Source organism: Blennius ocellaris (genome assembly GCF_963422515.1).
Source record: "Blennius ocellaris genome assembly, chromosome: 1".
In the NCBI taxonomy this organism is placed as follows: Eukaryota; Metazoa; Chordata; class Actinopteri; order Blenniiformes; family Blenniidae; genus Blennius; species Blennius ocellaris.
Window position 1 is genome coordinate 27,397,014 of NC_137650.1, and position 18,350 is coordinate 27,415,363.

Below are 18,350 nucleotides of genomic sequence, written 5' to 3' on the forward strand. Positions count from 1 at the left end.
AACAGCACAGGCTTTTAATTATTGAGAAAACAAGAGTAAACATTTGTTTTCCATCGGAGAGGTGCTAGTTGGTTATATGTAGGCTCAAGAGATAGTATGTAATGTTTGACTTCAAGAACTTTGCATGTTGACTAGTTTCATCATTATGTCCTATGTATGTCCCATATATAAGCCACACTTCCACAACATCCTCCTCCAAGCACAAGCCTTTCTTGCTTCTATGAGCCAATGTGGTAGGTCATGTTTTTGCAGCTTCTGCGAACTGGCCCACACAGTTTGGGATTTTTTTTTTTGTTGTTTTTTTTTTTTCTTGAGGATGGCTTGCAACACTTTTGTTGATGAGTAAGTGAAAGTAACATGGCAACAAATAAAATAATACATTTTTCTCAGAAACAAAAGAAAGATCAGTGTCGAAAGTGACAAAGTGGACACTTGACACATAAGAAAGGTTTTGGACTTGATCCACAAAGCATGTTAAATTCCATGCTTACGCAAACAGATTACTTTCACTTTGCAAATGTACAGACAATTACCAGGAATGTCACCATGATCGATATCACCTGCAAATAGTAACGTTCAAAAATGGGCTTTGCTTGCTTTAGACGGATTACACTAAAACAAAAAGCTGCAATCAGTATCTGGGTCTGTGCTCAGTTTGCATATGAGCACATGGAGAGATCAAATGATGTGCTGATGCAACAATGAGGAGAGGAGCGTCTCAGCACACAAAGCTATTACATTTATTTAAACTGTTAAATATATAGGAGCATAACAGCTAATAAATGTGAATTTGGCAAACAAATACAATATGGGAGATGATCACTCACAAAGTCAGAAAGTGAAGTACAACTCATAAAATCTTGAAGTGCACAAACAAAAGTTGTGGCGAGCCAGTAAAGGAAATGTCCTCGGGACAGCAGCAGCAGCAGCAGCCCTCCTGAAGACTGAACTGATTTACATGACCTTGTAAATCACCTTGCATGTTGTACATTCATCACTTATAAACTCTTGCCAGTATTTTGTACAATCCAGAGGGCACACACGACATTTGATATCGATATCCAGACTCAATTTGCATTGTATCTTGTTAAAGGATCAGCTTCCACTTGCATGTCCACAATGTCACATTTACCTTGTCTTTACACATCCAAGGGTTTAATAGATGAGGCTCTTATGGTTTCAACAAACCTCCGGAGGAGTCCATTAGCCTATTCGTGTTAAAGAATTTGCCAACACATTTGAATACAACAAAAAAAAAGTAATTAGCTGTTTGCCAGCATCTCAGATCCATTGAAATAATGTGACTTGTCTTTCATTGCAGCGTCTCCTCGTTCTTTGAGTGAAACAAAAAAATAATTTTCACAAAAGACGCTTAGCAATGAGCCCTTTTTATTTAATGATTGCAATATTCAGAGACGTAACGCTGCAGCTGTGGCTCCAATACACAGCCTGAATGACTGAACTTCTGTTGCCACTTGTATTATACAGCTTGGATGTTTGACACAGCCGCCAATGTTTGTTGACTGATGGGAGCCGATGTTGACAGGGAACTCTGTTTGGTTTGGCAGGATCGCACACTGGCTACCATTCCACAGGCGAAGCTATGTGAGTGCGACTCATTTTGACTACATTTTCAAACAGTTACTGGCTCCTGAAGCCTTGTTTGACTTGCTGCCCTGCGTCACCGAAATCCTCAGCGGTTGTTATGAGATGTTTTCAGAGGTGGCAAGAAGACAAAAAGGCTCCCTGAAGCAGGGGTGGACAATTATTGTCGTTATGGAGCCACATGACAAACTCGGACATCAAGTAAACTACATTTTATAAAATGTGAATATTCACCAAGAAAGAGCAGTATGTTCTAGAGGTTTGAAAAGCTACAGTTCTGCATCTGGCAATTTATTTTGTGGGTTTTGTCTGATAATCATGATGATTCAAATTAGATTCCAGGAATATCGCAATCTGTTCTCTACACGTTAACGACCCCACTTTACCTTTAAAACATAAATTGGCACTCAAATCTACTTGTCATGTTTACACCCTACATTCTGCATCAGTCTATCAGCAATTGTTAGCTTTGTTAGTCAACACAATGAACCTGGGTAAACATAAACCCACAAACCTGAACTACATAAAAGCCACCATTTCCAGAATTAAAGCAAAGCAGTTGCAGTGTTTGCTTCGTGTACCTGTTGACTCCTAAAATCTCTGGATCTCTCACTGGCCGGTCAGTGACAATCAGAGGACCTCATGTGGCCCCAAGGCTGTATAATAATGCCCAGGTCTGCTCCCGATGCACACCTGAGGATAAAGGTGATGACGTTGTATACTTTCCCTATCCTCAAACAAAAAAACTGTGACTAAAACCTTTTATCAAAGCTGTGTGTCTGATCAAAGTCAAATGTTTTTCTTTCCTGTGCCTCAGGGAGTCATCGTCCTTGCTAACAATAATTGTAGGCCCAGGTGTAGTTTTAGTTTGTTCACAGATTCAGCCTACTGCATCCATAAGTACTCCCCAGATCAAAGCAAGGGACCGCTGGACCCATACTGCCGCTGGATGTCTTCTGCTGCTCAAAGAGAGGTTGATCAGAAATTAGGAATCCAAATAAAATGTGTGTACATGATCCATGCGCCAAACTGCTTTGATTCATAATTTGAAAATTATTGATTTCATTGATTTAATGTGGATTGGTTGTGTTTACCTGTACCACTATTCACTGTGTTTGAAACCAGAGCTAACGATCACAAAAATTAAACTATATTGATGCTGGAGTTTTAATCAACGTGTGGACATTCCAGCAGTTCTTTTCTAAAGTAAGCTTTATTTTGTGTGGAACAGATTTCCGTGTGTTACAGTTGGCAAACAAAAACATAAGATCTGGACCGGTGAAGAAGCAGAGCTGTCGCTTATCAAAACCATGTAACATGCAACTTTTAATCAAGGAATACAATTATATTGGGCAGAATTGAGCTTAATTTATGGTTCAGCCCTCCACAGCAGTGCTTGTGTTTTTAAGCGTCCCCTCTGGAAAATGATTTGCCCAACCCTATGCTAGATTGTCAAGCATGTCCCTGAACTGTAAATGAAAAGAGGCCACAATAAAAACACGTTTGTTTTTTTTCTAACTCCTTCAGTCTTTTTTAGAAACAAACTTGATGTTTAGGTAGTTTAAATTACACATCTGTAACTTAGTTGTAAAGCAAATACTGCAGAGTGTCACAGACGGCTTGGGGGAGCTTTACTTTCAGAACGTCAGCAATGCTGACAACATTGTTTCAAAGCTTCTTCAGATTTGCCACTCATTAAAAACTAGAGAAGAAATACTGCAGTCATTTTATTTTGTCAACTTCAGAGAGTGAGCAGACACGTGAATAAATCTGCTAAAAAAAAAAAAAAATCAGGGCATTGCCCCTGACGACCACAACTAAAACACAGTGATCACATGAGAGTCTCTTCGAAATTGTTTGAGTTTAGGCGGAGGATAAGAGCCACGTCTTTAAACCGAGAGGCATCGTTAAAGTCAATTGGCTTAATGATATGTCTGAGACTGTACATTCAAGTCATAAGCTCTGTATTTGTCACCCACCCGTTTGAGACATCATATGACGGCTATCAGAGGGAAAGAAAACATCCCACACTGGGCAGGGTGAGCATAGCAAGCAAGGCAAGTTTCTACCTGTAAAGCATTGCTGAGTGAAAGGATGGAGAGGAATGGAAAACAACACCAATGCAGAGATGGCTGTCCACTCCAGCCAATTAGAATATGTCTGTCATCAGATAACTGTTTTCCAATTCTTTAATCATGGGGGGCAACTTCAGGTTGTGATTTAATATGAAAATATTTAGCTGGACACTTTACACAGCAAGAGAGCTATTAGTAAAATCCCCCTGAACATATCCGGGACAAAGATGTTGCCCTCCGGCCGGCCAGCCGCCCAAGCCTCCAACAGTAACAGCAAACCTATCTAATCTCAAGATCAGATGGTGGCAGCAGATCTGGAAGGAGGACAGACATGGCTCTGTTTGTCCTGAAGTGGAGCCTCACACACAGACACAGACACACTCACAGACACACACACACGCACACGCTGACTCATCCACTGTTTTTGCAGAGCACCCACACAAACCCTAAATGTATACTCCCGGTCGAAAAATGCTCACAAACATTTACACACTTATGATATCATGACAAACATTGGCTCCCGGCACGTGCGCATGCAGTCACTGCTGTGAAGTCTAAACATGCACAGAGCAATCAGATCTCACCTTGAAAAGCAGCCACGTTGCGCGATATGAGAAACTTGAGGCTGGAGCTGGATGTCTGGAGGATGTTTTGGATGTCCCTCCGAGCCGCCAGCTGGTATCTCTCCTCCATCTTTTTGGTGCAGCACGTCAGGTTCTTGGACATGCACACCTGGAGGTCTGGACCTGAGTCACCAAGATAAAATATCATCTGAAAACTTAGTGAACAAGAGAGAGAAATAAAACACAAAGTAAAGTTGCTAAGTTTCTACTTTTGTTTTCTTCCTTTTGCGCCTCTCATAGTAAGAGGTTAGGCAATCTAAAGAGTTTAGCAAATCAAAATCTATCCATTCAACTCCTTTATCTGGTTTATCCAGTAGAGTTCTAGAGGCTGGAGTATGTCCCAGTCAATGCAATCCAGTCTTAATATGACATATTTAAAATATGTGTTAATTCAAGGAATCTGTCAGAGATGGGTCAGAGAGCCAATCTCAAGAAACAAAAATGTATTCTTGACTGTAAGTAAAGCTTTATGTATTTTTTGGGTGTGTGAAGTTGCTTAAAGAGAATATACTGTATGATAACATCACGATGCTAAAAGAACCTACTCAGGTGAATTTAGAGATTTAATGTGTCACCTTCAAAGGTTTTTCCATGTAAAGGGGGAGACTGTCAATGTCAAACACAGAAAGCCTCTGGTACATATTTGACAGCTAAAGTCTGTGATATGTCATCATTAAATTTTATCACAAAAATTCCAAAAATGTAGAATCAGTCCAGTCAAATAAACAGTTTTGCTATCTTTAATGTTGAGATTCAGCAGTTGCTGTGTTTGTAATTTGCAATGTTTTTTTGATTATGCAAGTAAAACGGTTTTAATGCTCTGTCACCCAATCTTTGAAAGAGAAATCCTTTGGATTTGGTTAAATACCCTCAAAGAAAGACCTTGTGAAGCTTTCAGAATTTCAATAATCACCACCATACATTTGTTTTTCTGGGGAACAAAAAAAAGAATGACTCAAATCTGTTGCCATTAACCAAGGTTATGGCTTTTCCTGCTGTCTTTAGTGTGCTCCACTTACCTTCACACATTCCAATGACAAGCAAATCAGACGGATTTGACACCCGAAACTGCCCAAAGGCATGAAGGAGTGCTCAGTCTACCTGTCTTCTGTATTATCCTTGTGATGGACTCTTCAAACTGACGAGCAGTTGCCCTCGATTTATCAGCCGAGGAACAAGACTCACACCTGAAGCTATGTATGTGAAGCTGTCCTGAGGCATAGAGGTGAGCAAAATGTGAGCTTTTAGCTCCAACTGGAGAGCAAAGATTATCACAGTGACTCCTGCGAACCATTTTCCAGTTTGCCGTTCCTGTACGTTAACGCTGAACCAAAACATTGGCACTTAAAATTTTGGATAATGTGAGTATTTTTCACGTATTTTAATGAGGTTTTTGTTTGGTAAATGAAAATTAATAACAGAGAAATGTGACAATTTGAACTAAAATGTTTGTTGATCTACGTGACAACTGTTCAGCAAACACCATAAACGTCAACCAGATGGTGGCACGTGATTAAAAATCAGGACAAAGCTGAAGTCAGTAGACGTTATCTTCTGGGAACAATAATAAAACAAAGTTTGAAGGCAATGTGCGAGTCCTTAATTACCATTTTATTGGCCACACATGTTACAAGCTTAGAATTGCAAATGTGAAAGATTAATAGAGCTACTGTTCAGAAGCATAGAGGTATATCAAAACATTTACCATACATGTGAAATGTCTCAGTCATAATATGTGGAGATGTTCCAACAATATCAAGTCTAAAACTTTAAAAAGAAAAGCTCTTGTGAAGCAGCAAAATCAAAACCCCCAGATCATGTGGTAAAACTGGAGTCAAAGCATTATTGCGTCACTAAGACCGAGGTCTTCAGTTTTCCACTACGAGCAAATGTAAGCAATCTGCTCACATACGGGACAATGAAAACATCTTAAAAGCGACCAAAATTCTGCAAAAGGCTCTCAGACATGCCTAGGCAGAGAGTGCGGGGCTGTTGCCAGAGACACTATCAGCTCCCTGCGAGGTTCAAGAGCGAAGAGGGAGCAGAGGAGGCGATGGCACACGTGGAGGAATTCAAAGTCCTCCAGATAAGACAACATGAAAGTGGCCCCGGGTCTCGCTTTTTTGACCTAAAAGCTTCCTGAAACTATTCCCACTTCCAGCATGACAGACAGCAGCTTTTTTTTTTTTTTTCTTTCTTTCTTTTCGGCCCTGGCGGTAGACCTCTGACCGGCTGAGTTCTGACCTAAACTGAAGACTGTTTGGCACCTCTTATCAGACGGGCAGTGTCCAGCGTCTCTCTCTCAGATTCCTGAAATTTCTGAGGGCAAGTTTTCACCAAAAGTAGACTCAGTTATAGAGAACTTCTAAAATCTCACCGATGTATCTACTATGCCTCATTCCATCTGAGGCGTACTGATTCTAAATGAATCAAGGAAATTATGCATTTTTTCCACCTCAAGATGCCTTTGGACTTGGGAAGCCTTCATCTGTCTGCTGCTGGAAGAAGGGTCAGCAGTTTAGCAGTTTTAAAACAGTAGCACACGTTTTTACAGGGTTAGCAGCCTCTGAATCTTAGGAGCTTATCATCCCTTAAACTAAAAGAGGCCCCTGCTGCACACAAGTTATCTCAGAGAAAGTACTTTCCAGGTCTGCAGTGAAACAGGAAAAAGACTTAAATCCACACAGGCTCATTCAGGGAGCAGGAGTGGTGATGGCATTATAAGGGTTAGTTAGAGGTTTAGGAGGCATTTCAAGGCTTTTTTTGTCAATAGAATCGGCTCCCTTGCAGCGGCAGCGGTGGGGGAATGGAGTGAGGAAGTTTATAGGGAGCAGTTTGTGGCAGGATCATAGTCAACACCATTAGGATTTACTTTTCCAAGAGGAGCACACAGAGGAGCAGCAGGAGCAAGCCATCCACTCAATGACAGCCCACATGAAACATCCACACCCATAATTCCCCCCAAATCTTGTACTGAATTATCATATGGGTGGCGTGCAGCAAGCCAAGTGAAGCCTAGTTTACCCAACTTTACACAAAATAATTCCTGTTTATCCCTGGAAGCCACTTATCTGCTGTAAACACCCAGTGGAGGGAGGAGATGTACTTTTTCATCATGACCAACAAGTAATCTCAGCAGCATTAGATCTTGTGTCAGGGGGTTAAAATAGCATAACTTTGCCTGTGCTCTGCTGGTAATAATGTAATGAAGACAGGGAGTGCTGCTTTTATAGGCCGTTTCGCTTTTAACTTGCTCCTTGAATCATTTTCAATTGAAGGGCTTCGCTGAGAAGCATGACTCCAACAAGCTGCTTAGCAGTAATTTGAGCAGATGCCTTGAGATTGAATAAAAATCTATAACAAGGACGGGCTCGAATTTCATTTGAATCCTAAATTACTTAAAAAATAAATTTTAAAAAAGACACAACAATCAGACAAATAGATGCAACATCAAGTCACTTCTTCTACACTCTATCATTATCATAACTACACACACACCCTTGAAATGGGTTCAAGAAGGTGCGTTTTCTGAGACTTCAAAGTGTGTTTAAAGAAGCCTGGAAATGACAGGTTCGCAGCAGCAAAGCAGTTAATGATCTCCACAGGAAAAATACATGAATTTCCCTCTGCGGGTTGGTATGTCGATTGGTTATTCATTTAATAGATAATCATTTGCATTGCTCTGTGGTTTTGTGGGTATCCCTGGGATCCGTGTGTTAAATCTATTTACATACCTGGTCTGGGACTCGAAGGCAGTAATTGATTTGGTCCAATCTGCCTGAGTTGGAAAACTTTGCGCACTTCATCGCATTTGTTTGCGCGTCCAAGTCCAAAGCAGCAGCAGCAGCACCAAGCCAGGAGGAAAACGCAGTACGTCCATAGAACTCCCATTGTAGTCAAATCCAAGCTAAATGATCCCCTATAAAAATAAATAAATAAATAGCAAAAAGTGAAGCCTGTACGAAAGTCGCGGTTCCTCCTCAAATCTACAGACCAGGTACCAGGTGAGTCCACATTTCAGGATTTCGCAGCGACCATGTGGCGTTTCGTGTTTCCGCTGAGGAAACGCTCCAGATAAAAGCCTCGGAATCTAGACGCGGATAGAAAGTTGCAGCGATGTGACTTGACTCTCTGAAAGCGGCATGTTGTCCAAGTTGGTTGGACAGACAGCAGAGGCGGTACCGTAACGTTACCTGCACTCCGCCGCGGCTGCACCGCTGCGCCAGTGAGGCCCAGCAGCGCCATCTGCCGGACACCCTGTGCCTCTGCATATCGATCCTTCATGGGAAAAACCCGCTTATAAACTTTCATACTTTAAAGAGAAACTTTTATACCTGTATTACCAAATGAGCTCACTTCATGGTCTTTTCATTATTTGATTTTATCTCTTTGTAACGGTTTAATGTTTTTTTTTCTTTCTTAAAAAGCAGTTAATTGGCCCGTGTTTGAATGCTCTTGTTTCCCTTGCCTTTCTGGACAATTACGGATTTGTCTCAACAATTACCTGTATTAAAAGTAAAGGTTATTTGTTTTTTCCTCACGTGTTCTCAAAACAACGTACCATTTGCACCAGCATCCATCCTTGTACTCATTAACCTATAAATTTCAATTTTATCAGGTTTAGTACCTCAATGCCAACATTCATATTGCTGAGGAGAAAGGGGACATGGGAAGTCTTGTGAGCTACACATTAATTTAGAACCAAAACAAAGGGGGAGAAAAGACAGTCATACGTACATACAGAAACACCTTTGATCATTTGTAATTGTGTCTTAAGGAATCAACAAAATCTCACTCTACATTGTCATCACATAAAATTACCATTAGCACAAGATGTTTCATGCTAATCAGGAATTCATAGACTAGAAATACAAGTCACCTATATGAAGCATTTACTCATTTAACATACATGTATGACAAATTGAAAGAGAAGTATTTAGTTGCTTGAGAAGTGGAGAATAACAGTTCAAGTCAATCATGCATCTCGTTCCATCAATGTGAGTTCAGTCCTTTGGTCTCGTTAAAATGGAAATGTACCGAAGTGAAAGGCAAAAGTTTCAGGGAGACAAACTCATGAGAAACAACAGAATGAAAAACAAACAAAGAAAATACTGAATGCAAAGTTCAATTTATTTAAAGCAGAATTGCAAATTAGCAACAAATGAATCTGAAGAACACCAATATCAGCAAAGTTTTCTCTTCAACATTTGGGTCAGAATCCAGATCTAGCGTAATCTCCCCTTTCCTATACAGGCCGGGACAAGTGCAATACCTTCAGGTAAACAGCATTGCTACCAATCCCCACCTGTACAGGAACGGACCATCTCCCAGGGACAAAAAAACAACAACCAAATAACCAAAAAAAACCCAACACTCAGCAGACGATTGTTCATCAACACAGTCAGTTTTGCATGGATTTGCACAGCAAACATCTGAAGCGGAATGCAAACCAGCAAAACTGACCGTGCAGTGATCCACACATTGGTCGATGGCGGCGACACTTGAATTTGGAAAGATGCAGTTAGAAGTAATTCAAGTGCTTACATTGCAGTAGATAGGAAGAAAACACTACCTGCACTATAAGCACTTTAATACTGCTGAAACTGATGTCACCTGACGAGAAACAATCCTGGCGGTTAGGAACAACAGTTGTGTCATGCAAACAGGTTGCGTTCTGATGCGACACCCCCAAAACTGTTAACAGGTGGAGAGCAAGCAGGCCACCATCAGTTTTGCATAGATTTGCACAACTCATCTATTCTTGTAGTGCAACTATGCAAAACTAGCAGTGAACTGCGAGATATTTGCCCAATTGGAAATTACAAATGTCTAGTGGCGCATGTAGCAACCCCTTATGCCAGAAGGAGCACTTAGGGCAGTAGGTGCTAGTCTATTTCACTATCTGCACTAGATGCACCTTAGCACAAAGATGGTACTTCAAATGAAAAGTGACATCAGAGTAGGCGCACACCAGTGTCAAGAGTATTGCTGTAAGTGCCTCCACTGCAGTAGGTATTGCATAGTACTACCTGCACTGTAAGCACTTTGACAATACACGGACAGATCAGAGCTTCATGGGTGAGAAGGTCATACATGCTGCAACCGTCTTAGGGCTCTTGCATCTCAAGATGAATCTGTGGAGGAAAAACAGAAGAGCTCAGTAAAGCAATGAACAGGTTGAAGGCATAATACACTATCTTATCACAAAATGTGTTCACAGAAGGAAAGCTTTACAGCTTTGTCTCATACGTGGAGGAACACAAATATTCGGCAGAAAGGCCATTATAAAAAATAAAATTTGGGAACCAAGTTACGCACCAGCACGAACGTGATTGAAGCCTAGACAAAGTTCATGTCGTCATGATTTATATTTTTGTACTGCGATTTTGTTGCACTAACACAGTAATATCTGACATAACGCCCGCTTAAATGGACTGATGAACGATTGTTGTTTTTCCAACGTGCCCCTGCAGTACACTGAAGTACCACGAGAGGTGCACGTGCTCCTCGGTTTAAGAAAGGCTGGTGAAACCAGACTTTAGTAAATAAACACGAACCCGTGGTTTCCTACCGACCGTGCAGTTAAATACCACCGTTTGTGGGATTATTACTAGTAAAAAAGGGGCTGCTGGAGTGACCCGAGATGTTATGGGTTATCGCTGAGCAACACGAGGTCACTGAAAACATGAATGAGCGGCACAAGCTGCGGCCCGCGTTCCCCTGCGACACGAAGCGCGTGCGCACGGGCACCGTGTTGTTCACCCCTCCCCCACCGTCTTTTAACATGGCGCCTCGAAGTGCGCCAACCTTAGCCTAAATGGCTTTAAAGCCGTCAAGCTAAACGCAAATGTGGCGTTGCTCGCTTATATTCGCAGCTGGGTGCTGCGTGCCAGCGGAGAAAAAAAGCGTGGCTGGCGGTTTTCGGGACGTCCTAGAAAACGAGGCTACTGTGCGTGTAAGAGCGGAGCAGCTAGATGCTAGCAGCACTAACAGCAGCCGTGCTGCGCTGCTTCGAGCTGCCAGCTACTTAGCTCCTGTTAGCTTCATGGAAAAAAATAAAGACTTTCTGGACTTAACTACCGTCCAAAGAACGATATCCGAGTCTGTCCGAACTATAACCGCAAACAGGGGCAGTTTGGGTGGATTCAGTGCAGACCACTGGCTCATTTGTTTTTTGAGACAATAAAAACTGAGATTTGAGCTTGACGACATGGATTAGCCGTTAGCATCAACAGACGGGTTGAAAAAAAAATACACGAACGACCACCTGCCATGCTGTTTTAACTTATCTCATCGGTGTATTCTCAAGTCGTACGTCTCCATAGTGTGATATTTGTGCCTTTAACGCGAGCACAACAACTCTGAAGTTTAAGTGGCTAGGCTAATATTGCTAAGCTAAAACGCGCGGCCTAAAACTGCCCCATGTGCTGCTGCTTTGTTCTGGGGGGCACTTTAACTCACACACCACTGCACTCGAGACCGAGCAGCAAATTCGCCACATTCATAACTTTTTTCCCCCCAATATCGGACCGGTGCGTTTGTACAAAGTCGTGCTTTGTCTCCCTGAGACTATATGTTTCTCCAACTAGTTGCTAAAAAAAAAAAAAAAAGCGGAGCGGGCTCCGTAACAAGCTTTTCAAATCTCCCTCATTCCCTCAATGGTGGAGCTGAGGGGGCTGCCATGCGCCTCACGTTACACTGTTTTCATCGCAAACATATCATTTATATGTTAATATCTGGATATCCCCGCCGGCGCGATTTGAAGGCACGCGAAGACGAGAACAATAAACGCAGTTTTGGGGGTACCTTTAACAAAAACTGAGATTAAAAATGAGCCACAAAAAACCTGACTTCCTTGCCGATAAACATGCGCTCGGCAGACACTCACCAGCCGAAATCCACCATCTTCGCTCACTTGCTTGGGCTCGCCGTGTCTCTCCGTCGCCGACAAAAAAAAAAGAGACGAATAAATACGCAACTATCCCGAAAACTTTTCTAACGGCGGACAAAAACGAAGCGTGGTGCGAGGAGCGAGCCGACCGTGAGCCAATTTGCGGTCCAGATGCGCCGCTTAAAAAATGATTGCGGGGTTAGGAAAGTGGCGCGAAGGCGACCAGTTGGTAACCATGTGGGTGAATGAAGGGCGGCTCCCACTGAACGTAAATATCTAGCTACAACCCCCAACTCCCCTATTAGCATACATAAACTACGGTACTTCCGACCCACATCTCCAACCAAGCAGCCTCCACCTCTCCAGGGGAAGGACAGGGGAGCATGCTGCCGCTGTTTACTGCACCATTAATATGAAATGATATGCGGCGCATAACGGGAAACACTTTAATGGACATTTAAGTTTCGGATTCGCGTAGAGTTCCTGCACCCAGGATTGTTTCGATGCAATACAAGCCATGCAGCCAAACAAAAGAGATAAAGACGGATTTGCATTTTACACTTAGTGTATACGTGTTTAACTATGAAAACCAAACGAATAATTAACCTGTTGCTTTTGCAAATCTTGTCAAAATTAGGCGAAAAATTGTTTATTTAACATAAATCCAACTTGATCGTATATTTATTCATTCGTTCAATTTGTTATTCTTCTTACAGCTAAACAGTGATATAAAATACATTTTCTTCACAATTCATCTCACAGTTTAATGTTTTACTGAGGTTTGTAAATTCGGATTCATACTATCATCATTATTATTAACTTTAACATAATAGTTTTTTTTATTTAATCAAGCAAAGCCTTCAATAGAAGGATGAATAAATAAGTGACGAATGTGTTGTCATAAACAGTAAAATTGTAAAAAAAATAAATAAAAATCTGGCCTTTGATGCCAGAAACTGTAAACACTGTATTAAACATTGAATTTTCATTAAAGATTAAACGAGTTTGTCAATTAAGTTTTCAGATGTGTCACACAACATTTTATTTAACTATAAAGATTTCCATGTATCCTAGATCATTTATTTATCATATATGTAATCAATCTAACCATGATACCTTTAATTTTATTATTTTTAAGTAACTCTGGCCAAAGTTCCACAAGAACTATTCAAGCAGTTCTCCCCCCAAAAAACACTTAAACAATAAAAAAAAAAAACTGTTAAAGTAATTTATGAAAACAGTAATTGAGCTTACATTTTCTACAGAAATGTTTACAACTTGTGAAGACAATTCTTTGAACTTTGTAAAACATTTTAATCTTAGTTTGCAAGAATTATTTGATCACTTTTAAGATTCTAAAACGTGATGAAATAAAACTGCATATATTTGTCTTTTTACAGGAATAGTTTAAAACCGATTTTCTTTGCTTTCATAAATTGTTTGGGATAGCATGTGCTTTTCATGATTCGTGACCCCGATTTAAACTAAAATGATTTCAATATTTCATGCTTTGAAAAAGCTCACAGTGTCCTCTTTTCTATGTCTTTTTTTCTTCTCAAATTTCAGCCATAAACATCTGGATGTTTTACAGACGTTACAACCAAACCACATCAGAGCAGTGGAGTTCTGCAACAAATTCAGGCCCCTCACACAAGATGTCAGACCCTCACTCAGTACTTATTTTTTTTAAAGATTATATTCCCTTTGCTCTTGAGTAGAAGATTCAGCTGATTGTGCGAGAGAATGTAATGTTTTTTTTAAAGTTTGTCACTCTTCTAATTTGAGAGAAATCAAATGTGTTTAAAAAAAAAGATTACCATTCATATGGATTCGTTTTAAATTAAACAACTGAAGTTTGGTGGTTTTTCTTTTCCTTTCTGATAAGTTTATTGAAGAGTAAATTCAGGTAGAATTTGTGCAAGACAAAATCTTTAGAGTGCATTATCTTTACTTTAATCTAATTTATTTCACCGTGAGAAATTGGCTTTGCTTGCTCAACTTTATTTATGCACTGTTTCAGTTCCCTTTGTTTTTCTGCTTGTTCTACTAAAATGTTTTGGCTCCTTATGTCACCACTATAAACTGCAGGTGGCAGGTCCCCCCTGTAACTTTTGACAGCAAGCGTTAAAAAAAATCCCCCCAAAGAAGTCTTTGTTGAAAAGATAAACATGCAAATACAGTGATAATAATGACAAAGAGAAGTGTATTGCTGAAGTAGGTGACACAATGGATTTTCATAACAAAGGCGCGAGGGATGATGGCTTTCACCTTGGATGCTCCCAAATCCATGGCCACACTTTGCTCATTAAACAAAACCACCAATTAGGAATATAATGGAGGTCTGGTGAAAAAACATTAACATGTTTATTTACATTTCAGTACAAAGTCTTGGCGTGACAATAAGCCACTGTCATTTGCATCTCAATCATGTTTGAATCTCTTCAAAGCAGATGTGCTTGAGAGAGAGGCCACATTAGCAGACCTGCTGTGGGTTCACCACTATCTGGAGAAATCCTGCAACTTGTCAAATACACATCAGTTTACAGTGTATAAGCTGGCCAGCAGAGGGAACTAGCAAACTAAATACTGTTCTGGCATGATGATTGCTATAAATGTATATATATATATATGAAAATAAAATGTGTCTCGCATATCATTGAACCCATTTCTCATTTAATAAAATCTCATTTAATAAAATCATGATTGCATCCCACAGAGAGTCAAAAATAATGGGATTCGTATGCAACAGATGATTATAAGTATATCAAGCATAGGTATTTACTTCGAGACAACTTTCTGTGATGGAGATTGAGTTCTTAAAGACTTGTACTTTGTCCAGAAATTTCCCACACAGATGATTCAAGTCTACTATATAAAAAATAAAATAAACCAGTGCAAGATTTGAGCCCCAATTCCACCTCAACTCACGATAACTAAAACAATGTTTCACCCTTCAACCAAAATAGCCGTTCTCCCCTCCTCTGGTCACTGTGGGAGTGGGACCGCTCAGTCATGACCCCCAACCCCCCACACAAAGACAGTAGTTCCTCTGCATATGGAAGTGTGGTGGGGGGTGGGTGGACACAGGGAGGTTGTAGACTTCCCATCGTCCCTTGGGGTCAGATAAAAGCTTAAGGCTGTCCTTATTAGACCTCCCCCTTCGCTTACCAGCTCAGACTCTGCACATACGATCATTAAAGATTTATCTACCAGAGCAGGTATCACAGGCAGAACGCATTTTTGGACACTTTCAGTATAATAGTCAATATTGTTTGCGATACATAATGAAGAAAAAGTAGTTGAGGACACCGAGAAACACACACACACACCAGTTGAGTTCTCTGCTAAAATGAACAACTGAAAACACAGCAGTGGTAACACTCGCCCTTTTCGAGTCTGTTTTTAAGATCCAAAACATCCCCTCTGATGCAGCTCCACTTCTGCTCCTTTTTCTTTTTTCTAAAATGGCCTACCATTTCCAAGCTCCTCCTACACCAGGGGCCATGAGCATGGGGGTCTCTGTTTTGTTCTTCCTATAGAAGCCAGGCAACCATTGTCTCCTTGTGACCTCGGGGTCAACCAAACTCACCTCGCCAGACCAAGGCCCATTCAGCTGTGAAGCTTCACAGAAGACAAAAAAACATCTCACAAGAGCAGGGATCACTTAAAGCGAGGGGGTGGGAGCTCGTACACATGCAGACAGAGAACGACCACACTCTGGCCCTGTTTCAGAGTCACAAGCTAATTTGTGTTGCATTGCCTTTCTTTAGAATTCCTTACACAAGAGCCTCCTACGACTAGTTCAAAGTATGAATGAAATGTGATCAGATTCAGCGTGGCTTGTTGAAATAGTATTGTTAGTCAAGTATCGCGTTTATTACATGCTGTGATTGAAAATGTGTATCCCAGTTTGTTTTTTTTAAGTGATTGAAACTGGCTGCAACACTTTAGTCTATTGAAGAAGTCAATTATGGAAAGTTGTAATGATGTTAACTTTGACACATTTTCTATTAATTCTCCTTCTGATATTTAAATCCATATTTTATTGAGGGGGAATTAGATTTTGCTGTAGGATAAGACTGATTCCATCTGTGATTTCCATCTGCAGCTCTTCACCAGGTCAAAAACAAAAACCCAAAACAAACCACAAATAAAATATATTCAACATTTCATTGAAGAATAAAACCTAGTTGAGCTACGTTAGTTGTGTTGGGGCTGTTTAATTCTGGCTGAGCATAGTTCCCTTGTTTCATGCACACAGAGCACATGTCCTGAAGATCCTCCAGTCTGGCGTCTTGCTTTCAAATGCAACAGTGTCCCTGGTGGAGACGAAGCTCATGGAAGCTGACAGGTTGAAAATGTGCAACATGATGTGGCTGAAGGAGCATGAAACATGTTCACCCATGGATGCCTCGCACTGCGCCATGGGAGACCCTGAGAGACAATTACATGCCGAGTATTTTTTGGTAAATACACTTTCCTAAGTTCAATCCATAGTTTCATAGTCCACAGACACACCTTAAACAGTTGTCGAGCTGCAAAAGTGACAGTGCAGCTGTTGAATACTAGAATATATGTGACATTTGGGGAAAAATGAGAAAACAACTATTCTCGTCCCACCAGTTTGCATAAAAGGTGAATTTTTTTGTGTCTGAGTCCTGCAGGAGGCACTTGAGTGTAAAAAGCTATTTGTAGAAGTGATAAAAATAGATACATAATCACCTTCCAAATAAATTATTGTTTGTATTATGTTGTTTTTATCCATTCAGCCTCACAAGACACGGCTTAAATCTAATTACTGTGTCGACATTAGATGACAGTCGCTTTCCCAGGAGCGTCATTAGAAGTGAAATGAAGAGACGGGCTGAGCACCTGATTACACACAAACACCCTCCCCCCCAAACAAAATAACAAAAAACCTTCAGAAAAGTTTTGTGTTCAGAATGAATTTGACAAAAATTCAACCAAAATATGTCCCCCAAAAAAATGTCATTCATCCATCTTCCATCCGCCTTTGTCCAGTCCAGGGTCGCAGTAATCCCAGCTCACTACAGTATGGGGGAATGAAGAGTACGCCCTGGGACAGGTCAGCGATCCATCACAGAGCAAATGCAGAGAGACGCACAGTCACACACACTCACAATCACAACAACAGAACATTCAGAGTGAGCAGTTAAACTCAACATCAAGTTTTTAGATTCAGGTAGGAAAAGCACAATACCTGGAGACAATCCACACGGCGGAAGAAACATGCAAACTCTTCCAACCCAGGCGACTAATTAGTTATTTAACTATAAGACATTGAGAGAAAGACATTTTTGATCTATACAATGTGAAACGTGTAAACTGTTGCTCGGCATCACTGAGCTGCTAAGTTAATTTGCACACATAAAGAACAAGGAGAGAACCCAGCATCTAGTCTTTTTATTAGATTATAATTATTCTTTTCCGTGTCTCCATCTAAGCATCTGATGAGTTTTTGAAAAAAAGAAAGAATGCGGGCAGGTGACTGTGTGACGCTGAAAGTGTTAAAACCATCTTATTTCCTGTTTGACCTCATATTGGCACAAGAACAAACAATACAGTGCAATCTAAAATGATGAAAAAGATTAGAAATGAACTCCCGTTGGACTGTTTCAACTTTAATAAAAATCAGAAAATCATGATTTTCAGCCCATTTAACATCATTTCAAACACAGACTTCACTTATGAAAGTTGACATGTTGGGGGGGCAATAAACCTTTTAAACCTAATTCAGCAATAAATTAAATTAAATAGACACTTAGTCGACATCTAGTATGAAGTCTTATAAACACATTTGAGCACACATCCAGAAAAATCTTACGAAAACAAAATATACACAACTTATGTATGATTACGCCAAGAACCACTTTCCTCTCTGATTGTCCCGCCAAGAAAAGGTTAAAAAGCATCTTGTGTGATTGATGTAGTGTGACAAAGACCTGCATTGATTTGTCTAAAGTAGTACAAGAGAGATAATCACATACTCTCTCCTTATTTTTTTAACACTTGCACACTTCTTCACAAATGCAGTCCAAAAAGTTTGGGTTGAGACAAAAAGAAAGTCCTCAGTGTTTTGAATTTCTGCATACCACCAGATTAAAAAACAAACCATGATCACCAGAGCAGCAGATG

At 40.5% G+C, this 18,350-nt stretch overlaps 1 protein-coding gene across 1 annotated transcript in view; it reads right to left on the bottom strand.

Annotated features, from left to right (window-relative positions):
- The window catches only part of gpc5a (glypican 5a), a gene marked incomplete at its 5' end in the record, with an annotated part of 137,667 nt that extends 129,473 nt beyond the window's left edge, over positions 1-8,194 (bottom strand). The window contains 2 exons of the mRNA XM_080512526.1: positions 4,265-4,426; positions 8,038-8,194. Of these exons, the coding sequence (XP_080368652.1) occupies positions 4,265-4,426; positions 8,038-8,194 (319 nt within the window). The remainder of the gene's footprint in view (positions 1-4,264; positions 4,427-8,037) is intronic.
- Between the last annotated feature and the right edge of the window lie 10,156 nt (positions 8,195-18,350).